Source organism: Pimephales promelas, chromosome 14 (genome assembly GCF_988280905.1).
Source record: "Pimephales promelas chromosome 14, fPimPro1.hap1.1, whole genome shotgun sequence".
Lineage (NCBI taxonomy): Eukaryota > Metazoa > Chordata > Actinopteri > Cypriniformes > Leuciscidae > Pimephales > Pimephales promelas.
In genome coordinates this window covers 2,582,501-2,602,341 of record NC_142782.1, presented here as the reverse complement: position 1 = coordinate 2,602,341, position 19,841 = coordinate 2,582,501, and the positions used below count along the sequence as shown (strand labels likewise).

Here is a 19,841-nt window from a genome sequence, read left to right as displayed (position 1 = left end):
CTCTCTCTTTCTCTCTCTCTCTCACTCAGACACACACACACACACACACACTCTCTCTCACTCTCTTTCTCTCTCTCTCTCACACACACACACACACCTCAGCTGACTTAATCGGCCACCCGTTCCTCGAACTCGAACCTCCCTAAGTGTGATCAGTATAGTTTTCATCCATCTTCCTTAAGGGTTAAAAATGTTGTTGCACTTCAGCATTTGTAGAAGAACCTGTAACAAGATACGCCAGCAGCAGGTAGTGAAAAAACTCCGAACACACTGGTAATGGACTTAAACAATATGTCCGCCCGCCCCCAGCGCTGACAGAACGCCAGCTCTCGCCAGATGCCACGGATATTTTCTTGTGCGTCTGATTATGCGTAAGGTTTCGATTGACCTTGCGTTGTGTTCTTCAATTCAATAGCTCATAGCGCTCGACTCCATCAGCTCTGCCCGTCGCTCTGCGAGTGTGGCGTGAATGAAAGACCTTCTATGGCCGATAAGATGGTATTATTCTATGCTGTTTTTCTTTTTAAAAAATGTAATCTTAACACTGATTCACTTCTAGAGGATCGAATCATGCGATAAGAACACTTTAATATGAATAAGCAAGGGCTCTCAAATGACATATTTAAATATCCAAGATTGCAACCGTTATGAAATAATGTTAGATATATAACTCATGCAAATCACCACCAGAACTGGCCAGTTTAGTGAATTTTCACAATGCGTTCGTGATGATTTGGCAGGCAGTATAATTATGTGATATTTTGTGAATGTTGCAATGATTTTAATGCACTTCACTTTGACCATTATTTTTGCCCAAGAAACAGATGCATCTGGTTTAAACTTTAGTACACTAAACATTTATTTTTCCAAGTTGTGAAGAAAAACAGATTATTGGAGTTACAAGAAAGTACCATTCAAGTGTTTCTACTTCAATATTTACATTTCAATCAACGTGTTACTTGCCTGTTCTTTGTGATTATTTGTGAAATATACCAACAAATTTTGAGTGGAAATGGTTTCATCGTTTTGTTGAGGATTTAATGCTGTGCAACGATTAATCACATCTAAAATACAAGTTTGTGTTTACATACTGTATGTGTGTGTAGTGTGTATAATTATATAGTCTATACATTTATACATAATATAAACATATGTACGGTATATACATGCATATATTTCTCAAATATATACATGCATGTGTGTGTATTTATATATGCAAAATAATTATACACAGCACACACGCATAGTATGTAAACACAAACTTGTATTTCGGATGTGATTAGTCGTTGCACAGCTCTCGATCTTATTAGAAGAGACTGTGAGTACCTTCTTCTTTCCATGCATGTATACACAGATGAATGCATGCTTTTTAAAGCATGTTCTCGGTGATCGTTGTGTTGCTTCATCAGGGCTGTAATAAACAAGAGTGGTCTTCAATAGAGTGGGAAATGGGCTCTCCATGCTGTCCCGGGCCCTTTTGATGGACTGTTGGTTACCTTAAAAGCCGAATCCACCCATTAGTCCTGGTCAGACCTTGGGATCTCTCAATTGTTCGGGTTAAACCTTTGCCCTGTCTCTATGCTTCCCTTGCACTCATAGAAACTCACACGCATCTCCATCCGTCCTTCCTTACTAATAGTTCTTTTGTGCACAAGAGCGTGCTAAGAGGCCCGTTATAGGGCCATGTTGCCATGGAACTGAGGCAGGTTGACCTTTGACATGCTTTTTAGTGTTTTCAGGCAATGAATGGAAGTGCAAGGAGGGCGCGCAGGTCACAATAGAGGACCGAGGAGAGCGGCAAAGCCCTGTCAAAGCCACTTAACTTCACCCCGTCCAAAAGACTCAGGGATACTTCAGCCTTCAGCCATTACCCTAGTGCTGATGCACACTTCAGATACGCCTGTGGATGCTGACCTCAAGCCAGGCACTAGCACTCTATACTTGTAATTTGACTAGCTTTGGCGTTCTGCGTGGATTTTATTCACTCATGCATGAAAGGACAGGAAGGAAATGGTAAAAAAATGAGGTTCTCATTGTGGGTGTGTGATATTGACAAAAAAAAATGAGATCTCAATGTTTTATTGTTAACGATAATTAGACTGTTTTGCCGAGTATGTTTTTGTGCTGGTATCTTGGACTGCCGTGGACAGCCGACTCCTGAAGTTTTTGATATTTAATGCAGCTCAGAGGCGACATAAATGCATTTAACCAGCAGTTAAGCATAAAACGTTGAATATTGATATTTAAGATGATAAAAAAAGAGTCAAAGTGAATGAGCGAGTTAATGAGATTCATCCAATTCATTGAAAAGGCTGGTTCATTCAGTAACGAAGCATTTGACTCAATGAGCGAGTCATTGAATCATTCATTCAACCGATTTGTTAAAGTTGATTGATTCAGTAACGAAACACCAGATGCAGAACAGTGCTGTGGCTTGATTCAAACTATTTACTTGGGCAAAAAGTAAGTCACTTAATATGAACTTCTTGTTTATTGAACTGTTGTAATAAATCCATATCATATTTGTAATCGCGCTGATATTTGGAGAAAAAAACGTCACTCTTCGTGTGATATTAACTATATTAAATTATATATGCATATAAAAGACGGAGACATGCAGGAGCTTTTTTGCTCCTTATCTTGAATTCTGGGAAGATTATAAATGCAGTTTAATAGATTTAATCATTGAGTGAGTGATGCTCACACGCACTACTATACCTATGCATGCGTTCTCTGGGTGTGTTTTTGTAAAGTGAGGGATATACTCGATAATGTTAGATCTTATATCGTTAAAACAACAATTACGATATCACCCCTAGTGCTCATGTGATGCTGTGTGAATATTTATTAATGTCCCTCATTCCTGTCATGACTAGAGGCAAAATGGTAAATTAGACTAAGTGCACATTCAATCAGATATTTAACTTCGAAACAGATGATTGCTATATTCATAGTGATATAGTTTGGTGTTTGGCACACACTATAGACTGTTTCTTAACCTGTTGCCTACATAGATTTGTGTTTTCTTGTTTCCCAAAGTTGTACAAAAGGAAGAAAGCTCTTTTTTTCGAGGCTAACTCTTCTTTTTTCTTTTTTCTATCAGCTTGCAAAGGCACTATGGGAAGTTTGCAACAAATATAAAAGAGATGTGTCTTAATGATTATGTATAATCTGAACCGTCATTATAACTCTAAAACCTCCAAAACCGTGTTAAAATATTTTTTACAAACATTTTTTTATCATAGAGAATATATAAATACTAAAATCAGCTGAGGAGGGAAATGGAGGCGGAGTTAGTGGTGTGATCGGAGGCTGCTATAGAGAGCCTAAGTCCCTCCCCTTCCGGTCGACCACCATGGGACCTTATTTCAGAAAAATATTGTATGGTAGTCAATGGCGAGAGACAACAAATATTTTGATCTCGTTTGAATTGTGCCCTGAATTACACATATGATGTTTGTCAATTTAAAAGATACATTTTAAAGTAAAGAAAGTCGCAGTTTGATGTAAAACCGTTGAGGTATAAGACTGTGAAAATACGTAATTACAAAGACTACAAACCCCAAAGGCGCACATTTTCTCTCAATGAATGAAGCTAACTTTACTGAGGCTAATGTCTGTCATTGTTTCTACAGTCTTACGTTATAATCGTAACGTTACGCCGTCATACCTGAGTGTTTTGTACCAAACTGCACACACACGAGCAGCGGATCTCGTTTCGCTTCCCGGGAGATGTAGTTCATTAAGTGATTTTCACATAAAACTAAATGTTACTCTTCTGTTGTATGACAAACTGCGACGTTTTTGACTTACAGAATCATCTTTTAAATTGACAAACATCATATGTGTAATTGAGGGCACAGTTCAGACGGAATAAAAAGATAAGTTGTCTCTCGCCATTGACTCCCATACATATTTTTTCCGAAATAAGGTCCCATGAGCCGGAAGCGGGGGGGCGGGACTTAGGCTCTCTATTGCTGGAGATGATTCGGGTAAGGTCTGTGCACCTATCCGTCCGATCAGAGCGTGTGCTGACACGGAGAGCCTTGTTTATACTCGACGCGTCCGCACGAGTGACGTGTTGCATGCGTAAGACCGGGAAGACCCCATTTCGCTTGGCTGTGTGCGCGCGAGGATGAACGACTTTAAGCCGAATCTGCCCGAGCTTATGTCTCACCACTCCGGCACCCAGTTTGCGCATCTAATTTGCAAAAAAGTTTTTTTTGTTTTTTTTGTTAAGGGTTTGTTTACTGTGTGTGATTCATTTAATGGAAAGCACATTCACTTCTAGTTGTCTTCGTCCGCTATTTTGCAAAGTTTCGGTCTCCCACGTGTGTGTGGCGAGCTGTGCCGCCGGGAATGTGCAAAAAATAAATAAATAGAAGTGTCGAAGCAAAAATATGACGTCGACGTCATCGACGCGCCGCTACAGCACTAATTAATAGTATTGTGATTGTAATTACATTGAGAGGTACATTCTACAGTACAATAGTAATATTTGTTACAATATCGTCAATTTAATCCAAAGTTTTATTTTGACTGCTTGATTTTCTGTGTGTATCTGACAATAGTTTTATGAAATGAAATGGTGAAATTCTGGTGAAGTGACTCTCAGAATAGCTCTGGAGATGAATTGAGTGTGTGTGTGTGTGAGAGATATGGAGAACATGTAGACTTCAGATATCAGTCTTCTTTAATATTCAGACACTACTCCATATTAGCACTGGGTGTCGACACAAACTTCACGATTTGATTTCGATACACAAACTTTTGAAACTTTATTTCAATTCGATTCTATTTGATATTGAATTGATTATTTTGGATACCAGGTCCTGTACGTGGCAAATTTTTCACTCAACTAATCCTGTAAACTATACGTTGGTGCTACATTATGGTTAAAATTAACTTATACAAATGTCCCTAATTTTGAGTTATTCATCTATAATTAATTGCCATATTCTGCGATACACAGTAAATTAAATGTTTTTGCATCATGGAAATCATAGTGCCCTACATATCCAGAAAGTGCAATATGAAAACGGACCTGCAAAGTTTGGGTTCTGACAACCATTCGAGTAGAAAAACGTCTTTGGTGTGGAAAGTGCAAATGAAATAAAAGCCTCATTGAAATGTTTCGTCTAGCCACGTGGGTAAACGACTCCAACGGCCAAAACAAACACATCCTGCATCTGAGCGGACTGGCTAATGTGGCCTGAGTTTACCTGCGGGGTCGAGGGAACACGATCTATCTGTGGTTTTATTATTAACCCTACACCTGACGTAACACTCGTCTTCGAATGTTTCCCCTAATCGCTGTCATTGCTCAAGTTTAATCTCTGAAGTTTGGTTGCATTCCTCAAATCTGACAAAGCATTGTGTGCTGCTTCAGTGCCACCTAGTTTCGCTGATGGTTAATCTCTCCTTCCAATTAGCATGATTGTATCTTGTTTGCTTAAGAATGATTATATAATCGTTTAATTACCCACAACACACTTAAACAAAGGAGCCCGGTTTGAAACGGGCGCCGATTGTGTGGTCAGGTTGGACTAACAGTAGGTGTAAATGACTGGGATTAAGCTGATGGCATGTCCTGACAATAGACCTTCGTGTGAGGCAGGAGTGTGTGTGTGTTATCAGTGCTGCTCAGATTGAGAGATGTGATTAACACTTTAACACACCGGCCACAGGGAGGCCCATTGGGTTCATCAGGGGTCCTGAATAAGTACGGGCCACACGCTGGGTCCAACTGTGCTCATGAGTAGGATCACTTTCTGTGCTTATTTTTGAGGTCTAATAATAGAATTATATCATTAAACTGTGGTTACTTGGCATTGTTATTTGGTTCTCTAGAATATTTGATTTTGATTGGCATCTATTTCCACTACTGTTCAAAGATTTGGCGTCTTTACTGCTCACTTATTTAATCAAAAATACAGTCAAAATTGTGAAATATTATTTTAATTTAAAATAACAGTTTTCGATGTGAATATATAGTAAAATGTAATTTATTCCTGTGATCAAAGCTGAATTTTCAGTATCATTACTCCAGTCTTGAGTGTCACATGATCCTAATATGATGATTTGATGCTCGAGAAACATTTCTGATTATTATCAATGTTGAGAATAGTTTTCTGTGGAAACTGATATACAGTCTTTGATAAATATAAAGTCTTAAAGGACAGCATATTTGAAATGGAAAACTTTTGTAACATTGTAAAAGTCTGCCACTTTAGATTAAATTAATGAATCCTTAATGAATGAAAACGTATTAATTAATTTGAAAATAAAAATCCTACTGACTACCTGCCGAACTTGAATGATAGTGTATTTGTTTATGGTTTGACATCACTAAAATTTTATGCAAATGTTGTTTACAAAACACTGTAAAACCAGCTAAATGTTTTCTCTCATATTAGAAATCATTCATTTTCTCTTATGTACCTTTTTTTAAAGCACTGTAAAGCACTTTGCATATTTACATTAGGGTTCATTAGTTAACATGAACAAAGAATGAACAATACTTCTACAGCATTTATTAATCTTAGTTTTATATTAATTTCAACATTTACTAATACATTATTAAAATCAAAGGTTGTATTTGTTAACATTAGTTAATGCATAGCTGGATTTTTAACAAAGATTAATACATACTGTAACAAATGCATTTCTCATTGTTACTTAGTTAATACATTAAGTAATATTTACAAAGTGTTACCAAATGTGGGTAATAAAGGGTAATAAAACAGACTCCATGCATTTAGACATCACTTTTTTAGCCTAAAAACTGGTTACAGTGATAAAAATAATAATAATAAATATACAGATTTCCAAATTTTCATTCAAAATATAATATAATGTAATATAAAAATGTTTAATCCACTAAATTCCACCTTGTAATATAGGTTTAGCACAGATATTCAATAAATAAATAATTAATAACTACAGTAAATTTTATATTATTTAGATTTTAAACTCACGTTTGCTTTACAGAGCCAAAAGATGTAATATTATATATGGTGTAATATAATATAAAGAATTATAACTAATGAACCTGATTGTAAAGTGTTACCAAATTAGCCTAAAAAGTTTCCGAAGCGAGTCTCTGGAGCGCCTGAAAGCGTGTCATCGCCTCATTACCTCGACGGCGGCGCTGTAAGTTTGTCAGGCCGCTTCTATGTGGGTGCCGTTGGCAGACGAGCCGCTTTCCCTGAGTAACAAACGTCCCTCGCATCTGCCTCCCAGCATCCCTGGCAGCGCTACCTCGTCTCCTGCGCTAACAAAGACAGTCCGCGAGAGAGACACACAATTGGACCCTGGCGCTGGCTCCGCGCGGGCCCCGGAGCATATGCCGTATTCTCTCTGTTCCCCAAACCAAAGGGCCCGTGCTTGGCTTTTCTCTGGGACGTTCTCCACCACCTTTTGTGGCATCTGTGTTCTCCCTCTCATTAGGAGAGCGCTCGACTGATGTTGGACCGAGAGCTTAGAGAGGAGGGAGATATGGATCAGATGGTTTGTGATGATGAGAGGCCTAGTTTTGAAGTTGAGAGACTCGATGTAGGACGAGGAAACGGGGAGAACCGTTCGCTCTTTAAAAATGCTCCAGCGTCCGAACGCATCGTGATGTCCCAGTCTGTTTAGGAACCCAATGCAATGTCAGCGAAAGCTTCTTACATTTAGATTGACTTTATATAGTAGATTTTAAAACTCAGGCTTGCTTTACAGAGCCGTAACATAACACAACATAATATAAACAAGTATTATCACTACTCATTCATATTATAGAAATATTCATATTTGTGATGATGATGATAACAGTAGTAAATACATTTGTTTTCAATATAGTAGATTTTAAAACAAGCTTGCTTTACAGACCCGTTTTATAATATAAATACAACAGAATATAACATTACAACAATACAACATAGTTCATTATAATCTAAAAAAAGTCACTATAAAAACTTTTTACCATTAAAAAATGTATGTAACATATATTCAGTAAATCAATACATTTGTAATGATGGTGACAGTGAAAATAATAATAATAATGGTTTTAAATACTTTTGATTTTATATGTAAAATTTTCAGAGCCAAAATATAATAATATTCACTACAAACTATTCTTCCACCTTGCAATATAGTTTGCCTTGCACAGATATTCAGTAAATAAATAACTCATAACTATATTAAATGTATTTGATTTTTTTATTGTAGATTTTAAACTTAAACATAACAGCCAATATATATATATATATATATATATATATATAGAGAGAGAGAGAGTATATATAATATATATATATATATATATATATATATATATATATATATATATATATGTATATTTGAAGAGTTCAGATGCAAAAGCCTCTAAATGCCATTTGAAATTTTGTTCTTTAATGATGATTTTTATCAAACTTGTATATTTAAGTTCAGTAATTTCACTTAAATAACAATTAATAGGTAATTATCATTGCCATTTAAGTGAAATTACTGAACTTAAATATACAAGTTTGATAAAAATCATCATTAAAGAAGAAAATTTCAAATGGCACTTAGAGGCTTTTGCATCTGAACTCTTCATATATAGAGTATATAATAATATTATTTGGTGTAATATAATATAAAGAATTATATAATCACTATAAACAATTCCTAGACGTTGTAATGCAGTTTGTGTAACAGCTATTCAGTAAATTACATTTGTGATTATAATAATTACAGTATTAAATACATTTGATTACTTTTATATTGTAACATTCAAGCTTGCTTTACAGAGCCGAAATATAATGTAATATATATAGAAAAATGATAAATATAATCATAATTAACAGTTTTTCTTTCGTGTAATATAGTTATATTTAATATGTATAGTGTAACTGTGTATAAAAGCGTCCGTGTATTATGTTTTAGTTGTGTAATAGAAACGTTGCCTGTTGGATGTGGCTATTGTATATTGGAGGGTTTTCCCTCAAGGTATTTGATAAAGTGTTGAGATCATGTTCAAGTTGTCTCATCGCTGTTGTTGACATGTTTGCGATCCTTGGCTCTGGATGTCATGCCCGGTCTGTCTTGTTTTAAGCTCAACACCTGCAACACATTAGCACAGCGCCTGAAGTGGACTGTAAAAGGTAATTGGCAAATTGAGTTTATGTGTGTGTTTCCAGTCCCATGTCATTGTAAACACTTACTAGAGGATTGCAGAGCAGAAACGCTCCACTTTCTCGTTCCGCCCAAAGCACTTTTCCGATCTCTAAGAGCCGATTCTGCTGACCAGCACGAGAGGTTTTCTCTCTCTCTCTCGCTCGGAGCCAACTCGAGGACAGTTTTAGTGGGCCAGGGTCTGACCGCAGCGGCACCAGTGTTTATATAGAGCTGAAGTGCTAAATGTGCAGGATGCCAACGTGCAACAGAGACAGGAATTGTGTTTTTCGGGGCTGAGCTGTTGAAAAACGTCTGAAAAGCCCCCCAAAAAGGGAGAAAATAAATCATTTTAGTTGAAGATGGGAGTAAACTTGTGATGTTGTTTTCCTCATCATGTCTGGACACGTTCCTAGGGCTGTCACTTTACGTTCGAAAATCGATTGCACAATCGATCGGTCCAACCAACACAAGTTTTGAAGTAAGCCAGAAATGCACAGATTCTGCGATACGCTGTATTTAATATATCATGAGGATCACGAGTTGCGTATTTGCACTAAATCCGCGCAGATTTGTCCTACATGAACTTCCCCAGCAAAGTGAGTAAACTTGAAACTAGAAACATACCAGATTGGCACGTGGTGTTTCCCGCCAAAGTTCATATGTACCCGCGTTTGGCGAGTCGAGGGTGTTCATTTCAATCCCTGAATGTTGCGCTCCTGTTTGTCATTGTGCTGAAACTTCACGCCAGTAAATCGTCAGAAATATTGCTGATGTTTGCGTCTCAAGCCCTCTTTATGCTCGTCCTAATGCCTGTTAGGTGTCCGAGGATTTGCCTATATTTGGTGTTGAAAATGGAAAATCGATTTTTGGATTCAATGAACACTTGTTTCAATGAATGAATTCAAAGAACACTTGTTTCAATTCAATGAATGTCTCAAAAATCTAACAGGATTTTTTCACAAAAGTGACAGCCATAATTCCTAGTGCTCTCTGAATCACCAAAGTCAACGGCAACAATCACACTCTTACAAGAAAAGGTTCTACGTGGAACATTCAAAAGTTCCGCCAGGCGCTTCATGTATAGAACCTTCCGGGAGTTCCATCATGGAATCATTTTATTAATTTTTTTTTTTTTTTTAATTCAATTGTATGAATAAAGCAGCTTGTAAATTTCCATTATCACTAGAATGAATTGAAATAATTTGTTTAACATGAAAGTATTATGCATTCATTTAAGACATTTCTCCTTATTGAACCTTTTTGGCATAAAGCAAAAAAATTAAATTAAAAAGAGTCAAGAACCCTAGAGTTCTATATTGAACACCACTGAAGTAGTTCAGAAATCCTGAAACTATCAATTCTATTCAGTTCAGTTTACATTTATTTCTATAGCGCTTTTCACAATAAATATATAGTTTCAATTTAGCGTGATCCGTTATCAGTAGTAAGTCCATGTAATGTCCTCATGTCCGCATCATGTGTTCATTTAAGCAGAAACAATTAACTAAATTAAGCAATTATTACAAGTTATGAACATAATGATTACAAATTTGGCTCAGCCACACTTGGCCTGCTATTACCAAAATCCAAATCTGCCTTGTGTCAATGTGTGTCAATCAATTGTGTGATTCGCGCCTGTTGAAATAAAGTAGTTGTTGAAGATTTTTTCTTTTAACGGTCGGAAATTCTAATCCAAATATGTATTGTTCTCCATCTTTGAAACGTTTTTTTTTATCTTTCATTTATTTTTTAATAATAACCATAACCATAATATCACAGCCTTCTGTCACTTCTCTGCATCACAATTTAATCAAAGTCCATTGGACTATTATGGAAATATTCATTTTAAAAATGACCAGATGTTACAAATAATTTATGAAATATTATTTATTGAAAATATCACATACCATGGAAGTTGTTAAATATTGATTGATTATTTGATTGATTTGGGCAATTGATTGAAAATATCACCATGGAAAACTCAAAATCTTCCACGTTTTTTGTTTTTTTTCCCACTAAACGTATGTTTTTAGCTTTAAGAATGTAGCGTTGTGTGTTGAATCAATGTAAAATCTTGTTTACAGCACTGGTAATGATTGGAGACAGATCTAGGGAGCTTTACTGGAACGAGGCATCTTTACTGGAAGATGTTAACAATACTTTTTATGACTTAATATGTAGATCTGTGTGTGTTTATGTCTTGGCCGGGGCTCCTGCAGTGGGATAATACATGACCAAACCAACCAAATAGAGTAATAATGGTGGCCTTCTGTTTCTCTTTAGCCCAGTATTCAGTTTAGGGATGTGTGTGTGTGTGTGTGTGGCAGGGGATAGTAGGGGGATGACTGCCGTCGACCCCAAGAGTTTCCTCTGTTGTGGATGGGAGCGAGGGGCCCGATCTGCCCCCCCGAGTCCCCCAGCTGTCAGGAAACAATACCCTTGGCCTGCTCAGACAAAACCCATTCCTGAAAATGTTTTTTTCCCTTTTCTCTGACTCTGTCGCTCTCGCCCCCCCCCCCCCCCTTCCTTTTGTGTGTATAATGTCTTTTCCATTTTTAACCATAGCCGTGTAAACTTCCTTCCTATGATCGCTCCGTTTGAAAGCAAGGTCGAAGATGTAAAAGTGGACCGGACCCCACATTAATTCATTAGCGGCACGGATGAGGATTCGTATTTTCCGGTTTGATTTGAGTGATATCCAAGACCAGGACCAGTTTATTGAATCCAATGATGATATTCACATCATATTAACATTATATTAACGCGTGTTTATCAGAGCCGGACGGGAAAGTTTGTCTTGACCAAGTCAGATGCTGATTGTGGATAACAAGCTATGTGGATAATTAGCCAATAAGCATTAAGATGAAAAACAATTGGTTTTATTTTTTTGAGAGGCCGTCATAGGGCTGGACGATATGGCCAAAATTTATATCGCAATATATTTCTTAATTTCGGTCGATACGATATAATTCCGATATCGATATGAACAGTATAAAAGCCTCAGGAAAAACGTCCAAGAACGCCCTCAACGAATACCTTCAAACTTCTGCAAGATTAACTTGCCAAGTCTCTGAAACCTCCTTGTATAAAACTATAGAATATTTTAGAAATAAAAATGGTACTCATAAATTATTGTTAATATTTCATTTTTATTTAGCCTACATACAAACAAGAAATGTGAAATCACTGTCAAATAAACATAAGACTCAAAACATTAATATCTTTATATCTTTAACTATAGGTTAACTTAGGTTGATTATAATATTCTGATAGATTGAAAAAGAGCTTTAGACAGAATAAAGATTTAGAAAAGTGCTCAGAGTTGCTGCAATTTAAAAAAAAAAATTGCACACATAATTCAATAAATGTTTTTTTTGTTTGTTCGTTTTTAACAGCTGACTAAAATAGGACAGTTTGTCATGAGATTGTGCATAAAATCGTCATAAAATATATATTTTTTTATTAGGGTTGAATGATAAATCACACCATTTTGGATATTTACCAAATATAAATATGCATGTTTTATATTTTCAATTATAAAGTGAATCCTAAATAAAATTAGCATTTAAATGCATTATTTATTTATAGACATAATGGTTTAGAAATTAATATGAGCCATTTATCAGAAAATGATTTTCACCTTATTGTAAGCATTGCGCTTCTGGCTCTATTAATTTCTAAAGTAAGAAAAACAATTATTTTAGTTTTACACAAGAATACTATTTTAGACTTTCTAATTCAAAGTTGTGTGTTGCATGCCATTTCCCTGTGATTATTTGTGAACTTTACTAGCAATTTCTCAGTGAACGTTGTTTGAAAGTAAATCCTGCACATTTATCTTATAAATGGGATATATATATATACAGGGAAAAAGTATATATGGGAACTTATCTCCCAGTTTCCCCTTTAGAAGCAGGAACACGTGTTTAAGAGAGTTTTTATTTCCTGCCGACTTTAACACGCTCTGCTCAAACACTAGCATGAGAATATTAGCTCCAACTAAATGTGTTTTAATAAATGATAAATTCTGGAGCAGCCTAAAGAAATCTGTGCACATGAAAATCTGCTGTATCCGGCAGTTAAACTGATAGATAAACCAGATGTCTGAGCTGAACTCCACCGAGACTTCAGATATGACCATAAGACCAAATGGAGCAAAACAAGAAGATCTGAACACAACCTCTGCATTCATTACAAACCGCATTGTGCTTTAGTGATTATCAGCGCACCTGTTTGGCCTACGGTGGGACACACACACACACACACACACACACGAAGAAATGGGGATGGTGTTTGCTCTCGTCCTGATAGTTGAAGTGATACAGGGAGAGGTCAAAGGTGCAGGGATATTCACTTGAGCATTATAAATGTGGCTGTGTTTTTACCACGGTCCAGTTTTCCCACCTCTCTCCATGGGATTTCCTCTCAGCTGTCCCCTACACACACACACACACACACACTCCCTCGATAGACGCCCACAGCTGGGCTCTGGGAGGAACACATTCTCCGACAAACACAGATTTCACACTCTCACTGTCTCTCCGTTTTTTACACACACACACACACACGTGAAAGATACAGACACAGGTGTCTGCCAGAAGAATTGCTCTCCGCTGACTGTTGTACTTATTTATGACCCTCTGAGAGGCAGAACGAAAGTCTCTTTTCAATTTGACATTTGTTTCACTCATTCAATCACAGTTAGTCATCAGAAAAAAACCTGTCTATACACACACACACACACACACACTGTTTTAAAAGGTGCAGTTTTGTCAACAGGTCTGACAAAACGTGTTGCATAACTTAGCCACCCACTGAGGTGAAGTTTCTGCACCTGTTTTGTGCCAGAACTTTTGCATTGAACTTTAAAGTAGGGAAGTCAAAATGGACAATTATTTTTATGAAAAATTGCAGGATTTCTTATAAATGATTTCTGTGCACATTAATATTGTTTTAAAGGGATAGTTCACTTTGAAATTAATTTTTGATATGTTTTAGCTTACCTCAAGGGTGTCTTTGTTTTCTCAGTATTTTCAGTTTTGACATTTTTTGGTCAAACCGTTCTTGTCTGTCAGTCATACACTGGAGGTGAAGGGGGTCCTCAATCGGTTCACCTCAAAGAGCATGCACAGAGAAACCCAAATTAAACATGATTTAATGACTCGTAAATGTAAGTACACATTGATGGCCTAAGACACGAAACGAGCGGTTTGTGTGAGAAAACGAACAGTATTTATATTGTTTATACCTCTTGTAATCATAGCCATGACAAAATGATCTGACAGCATGGGCGCTTCGGTCTGGAAGTGATCGCTTGCGCGCCGACGTCACTCTTTGTTTATACAGAGATTTCGGAAGTTTTACCTTTCACTAAACATATTTAGATATACGGGAAACCGCAATGGAAGACGATTTCGGTATATCTAAATATGTTTAGTAAAAGGTAAAACTTCCGAAATCTCCGTGTAAATATTGAGTGACGTCACACGCAAGCGATCACTTCCGGCGTAACATTGAACTGATTCAGTTCGGTTCAGTTGGACATTGAACAACTGATTCAGATCACTGTGATTACACAAGGTAAAAACGATATAAATACTGTTCGTTTTCTCACACAAACCGCTCGTTTCGTGTCTTAGGCCATCAATGTGTACTTACATTTACAAGTCATTAAATCATGTTTAATTTGGACTTCTCTGTGCATGCTTTTTGGTGGACCCCCTTCACCTCCATTATATGACTGATAGACAAGAACGGTTTGACTGAAAAATGTCAAAATTGAAAATACTGTGGAAACAAAGACACCCTTGAGGTAAGTTAAACATATCAAAAATTAATTTCAAAGTGAACTATCCCTTTAAATTCATGTTTATGGTCATCTCGAATCAGAAAAACTCCCTCTTGCCGCATCTCTTCTCTGTTGATGAGGGCGGGACTATAACCTGTCAATCACGTGAGATTAGCCAATAGCAAACCACAACCTACTGACAAAAGCAAGCCCCACCCACTTTTGCTCGTTCCAGAAGCAGTTTCGCTTGGACATATGGCACAATAGGAGAGAAAAGTCTAGAGCAACTTTCATTTCATTCTGATTTTAAAAGGAAGATGTGACTCAAAACACAGTATTGCGGTCTAATCTGCCGTTTGTTTTTGTTTTCCACAGTATTTGCATATGAAATGGCCTCTTCTGGATGTTCCAGGCACAGCAGCACTCAAAGACGCACGATCACCTACTCCAGGACACTTAGTGAGTCTCTCACACACACACACACGCACACATGCAGCGGCCAAAGAAAGTATGCAGACACTTCTGCATGTTATTGCATCAGATGGAAAAATCGAAAACTAACAGGCATTTATTGTTTTAAAATAAGACACTCAATTCAGCACTTTCTGGTTGTCAAACTTAGTGATCGTTCACCCTAAAATTAAAATTAATTCACCTTCATGTCGTTCCAAACCCAAGTCTCTTTCATTGATCTATCTTTGAAACACAAATAAAGATGTTTTTAATATTCTCTCATCATTTTGTACATCTAATGAAAGTCCACGCAGCCGAAATTTTAAAGCTTTAAAAAGACTGTGTGAAGTATTGCAAATGATTTGAGTGTTTTATTCTGATGAGACACAATCACTTTATATGATGAACAGATTTAATTGACACTTTTTTTCATATGTAGACAAACATTGATTAGTGTACATGGGAATACAAGCACAAAAAACATGTACTGTACGTGCATTGATCAATGTTTAGGTTTATAAATTAAAGCCTAAATTAAATCAGAATTTCTTTTCAAAATAAACACTCAATACATATTGATTACTTTATGTACTTTTTGGTTGCATGGACTTTCAATGAAGGGGCAAAAATAATTAAGGAATATAAAAATATATCCAATTGTTTTCTGAAGATGAACCTTTATAGGTGAGTCATTTCTGGGTAAACAATCCCTTTAAACTCAGGTTGAAACCTAAACTGATCCTGTTGATGAGCCACATGCGTGTTCATACTGGTCTTATGGCGAATGATTCATCCGTCCAAGTTTTACATTTTGTTTTGACCCCGTAATCTTGAATCAAACTTAATCTTCCTGTGACGAGCCACACTTCTCTTAGTTGACGTAAACCCAAGGCCGCTGCAATGAAGCCAAGCGCATTCAGATGTTTTTCTGTCCCGAATCTCTGAGATCGAGTTTTTAATTGGTGTTGTCAGGCGATCTTTATTGACACGTATAAAGGCTACCTGAGCTTGTATTGATTTGTGCTGTTGCTGCGGGTGGCCATGCGAGGCGATCGATACTGCTGTTGTTTGGCATGAAGAGGACAAATTTAAAAGCCCATTGCTTCCAAACGACAATGTATTTGAAAACAAAATTAACTCATTTTCTATATGATCACTTAAAGTCAAGTTTTAAATCAAGTCTTAAAATCAATTTTGGTTGCCTGCAGGTACATTACAAGTAATGAAAGCTATATTTTCCAAAATGTCCTTAATATATCCTTATGATATATTAAATACAGAATCTGCACATTTCTGGCTTAATTGAACACACACACACACGTCACTACGCAACAAATAACGGCGCGCTTATTCACTTGCATTGAAGCAATAGCAAATATTAAAAAACATTTAGTGAACTGAAAAGACATTTTTATTTTTCAGCATCCTACATGTTCTGTGTGCTGTATTGATCTGTCCACCTTCTTCATGATTTTAAGTCCGATTTGCAAATCGTTGAGCTCGCCGACGGGTCAGGGTGTTATCGCATGCAAATCGCGGGGGATTAGCGGACGATGAACACTCGCCAATCTGTTAGTATGAAACAAGCGTGCCGCGTAAGCCCTCAAAAGTGAAGCCAAAACGTCTCGATCGCCTCCCCGTGACCGGTCCTAGTATATCTCATAACCCCCGCCTCCCCATGTTATTCAATGGGACGCGAGACCAACTAAACAATTAAATTACACTTCACATGTCCTTTTTCCAAAGATAGTTTCTGTCATTTACTGTAGTTTCTATCACGTTGATGTAATTTCAAGTGTTCGCTTTTAAAATAAGTTTGTTTTTAGTTAGTTATGTGATGATAAAAAACGGTGCTCTGACATCATGATTGACAGCTGTGATTGACAGGTTCTCTGTGCGAGGTAGTCACTGAAAGCACCAGCGGACTTTTTTTAATAATGTTGATTATGTGGTTAGTAGTTGTATTTACCTTATTTTAACGAGGTTCTGCAATCAGCAGACATCATTGGAGAAGAATGAAGCAGATAGAGGACACTTAATGAAAGTGCGGGGCGTGTGCTTGCGTTTGATTCAGCGAGAATGAGGGCGCGGCCTTGATTTCGCGGCTTTACTTACTGCTCACGACAGCGCATGACCGGTCCCGAAACACGCAAGTGCGCTGACTCAAGTTCCAAGATGTCAGCGTCATATCGAGACATTGGCGGCTTCGGTTCTCTCTGATGGAAAAGAGCGAAGGGGCGTCGTCCATCTTTTTTTACAGTCTATGGTATGAAAGAGCCAACTGATTTTTCGTGACAAAATGTGGTTTGTAGACCAGATAGAAGCGTTGGGTGACTGAGTTGTTGTCAAATGGTGTAGTGCGTTACCTCCTGTTGTGGATCAATCATGTTGTGTGTGTGTGGTGCTCAACAACTTGAACACTCCTGATTTCAGAGAGCAAGTCATGTAGTGTGAACCGCACAGTTCAGCCCGACGTTTTAAAATCATGTAGTGTGAACTAGGCTTAAAACACATTTATGTAAAAAAAAAAAGTCTGTTAAAATCGATAAACTTGTGTTGGTTGGACCGATCGATTGTGCAATCGTTTTTCGAACGTAATGTGACAGCCCTACTAGGAACGAACCCAAACCTTTGTTTAGTTTGACCTGGGCCGAGACGACTTCATTTCGTCGGACCAAATTTCTTCTGGTTGGTGCGGGGGAGGTTTCACACCTGTCGTTTTGATTCGGATCAAACTGAAAAGTGTGAAAATCCGGATCAAACAAGGTAGGTGTGAAAGGGCCCTTAACCCTCACAGCCCGACGGCATCGTCGACGACGCCACACGTCACCTCCGATAAATGTTTACATAACTCGATGACATATTTATCGATTTTCTTACTGTTTTTTCCAGCAGAAAGCTAACGAGCTAGCCATCACGGGGGTGTCTGTGGTGTCTTTCTAGCCTTTACAGAAGGTTTTCTATCCAGCCTGGAACTTGTGCTTCCTTTCAGAGGATTTCAGCAATAAATCCAATGATTTATGTCCAACTTTGATACTCTTGAAGTCCATAATTCATAAATAATCCGTCATTTTTGCCGCTAGCTCGATGCTAGCGGCCATTCTGGATATCACGTGATGTTTTCACGTGATGGTTTTTGACCAATTACAGGCTGATCCGTTGTAAACATTGGTGTGCGTCATTACGCATGAACCAAGCGCTGATATAGTGTAGAGAGATAGAGACTCACGGAGACGCGCGATTCACAGAGAAACACAGCGAAATGGACGTAAATAAAGCGCTGGTCTATTTTGGTGCATTGCAGGATGATGGATTTTCAGGAGAACAGAGCTTTTTGACAGATGAGGAACTAGATTACCAGGATAGACCCAGCTGAAGTGCCATTTATTTATTTACTGTAAAAAAGTATTATAGTAGTATAAATGTTATAAAAGTATAAAAAGAACATAATAAATAAAAGAATAAATAAAATAGAAATGCAAAACCTGTGATGTGGCCCTCTGTGTAATTGCTGATAGGAACTGTTTTGAGGCTTGGCACCAGTGAATTTCATGAGGCCCCAAACGCCTGGACTTCTTTTGGAAAAATGTCAATAGTTTTTGTTCTGTACAAGTTATAATGTTTATTCCTGTGCTCCAGGACTCCAAAGACATGAACAAACTATTTTCCAGAGGAAAATTGCTTAGCTTTTATTTATTTGTGTGTGATTTCAGTAAATATTTGAGTGATTCCATTTCCGATTTATTTTTTCATTTGTCTTTATGGTCCCATAACTTATTTTACATTCAGGTGACATCAATGTAACACAAATATGCTGAAAGTTCAATTTGTCCTGAAAAAAAAGAGGTGTGTCAATTGTCTGTGCACCAAAGGGTTGATATTTTACAAGCTTTTTTAGTAAATGACACCAGACGGAAATTTTTTTGTAAAAATACCCTTAGGTCTCAGAGGGTTAAAGAGTTTGATTTATGCGTTGATAGTTCGTGTCTTGTAATTTTATGATCAAGTTTAGCACTGTGTTATGCATTATGAATATTGATTATTTGTCAAATTCGAATGCCGTTTAGTAGGCCTAACTGTTGACAGTATGAATGTGTTTAATTTGTTGATCGATCGTTAGTCTAGTTAATGATTTATTGCACTGAGTACTGCTGTGGGTAATATAACAACACTCTTAAACATTACTTTTAAATATTTTAAGCCGTCAAATTAGAATGATATCTTAGTTTATACACCACTTGTTGATTGTACTTTATATATGGCCAGACGTACAGCACTATGAATGCGCACAAGCGACTTTAGTGTGTATGGATGGCTGTGTGATAAGAACGAGCTTCCCTGTTGGCCAGATCTGTGTGTGAATCCAGTCAGGCTGGTTGGAGGGCAAGAGTGTGTGTGTCCTCAGCTGAAGTGTGTGGTTTGATTCACCTCTGCAAAGCTGATGAGAGGTGATAAATTT

At 37.2% G+C, this 19,841-nt stretch overlaps 1 protein-coding gene across 2 annotated transcripts in view; it reads left to right on the top strand.

Annotated features, from left to right (window-relative positions):
• tcf7l1b (transcription factor 7 like 1b) overlaps positions 1-19,841 on the top strand; it is an 80,759-nt gene that overhangs the window by 32,220 nt on the left and 28,698 nt on the right. For both annotated transcript variants that reach the window (XM_089119265.1, XM_039674896.2), the window contains exon 4: positions 15,305-15,388. In XM_089119265.1, the coding sequence (XP_088975391.1) occupies positions 15,305-15,388 (84 nt within the window). The remainder of the gene's footprint in view (positions 1-15,304; positions 15,389-19,841) is intronic.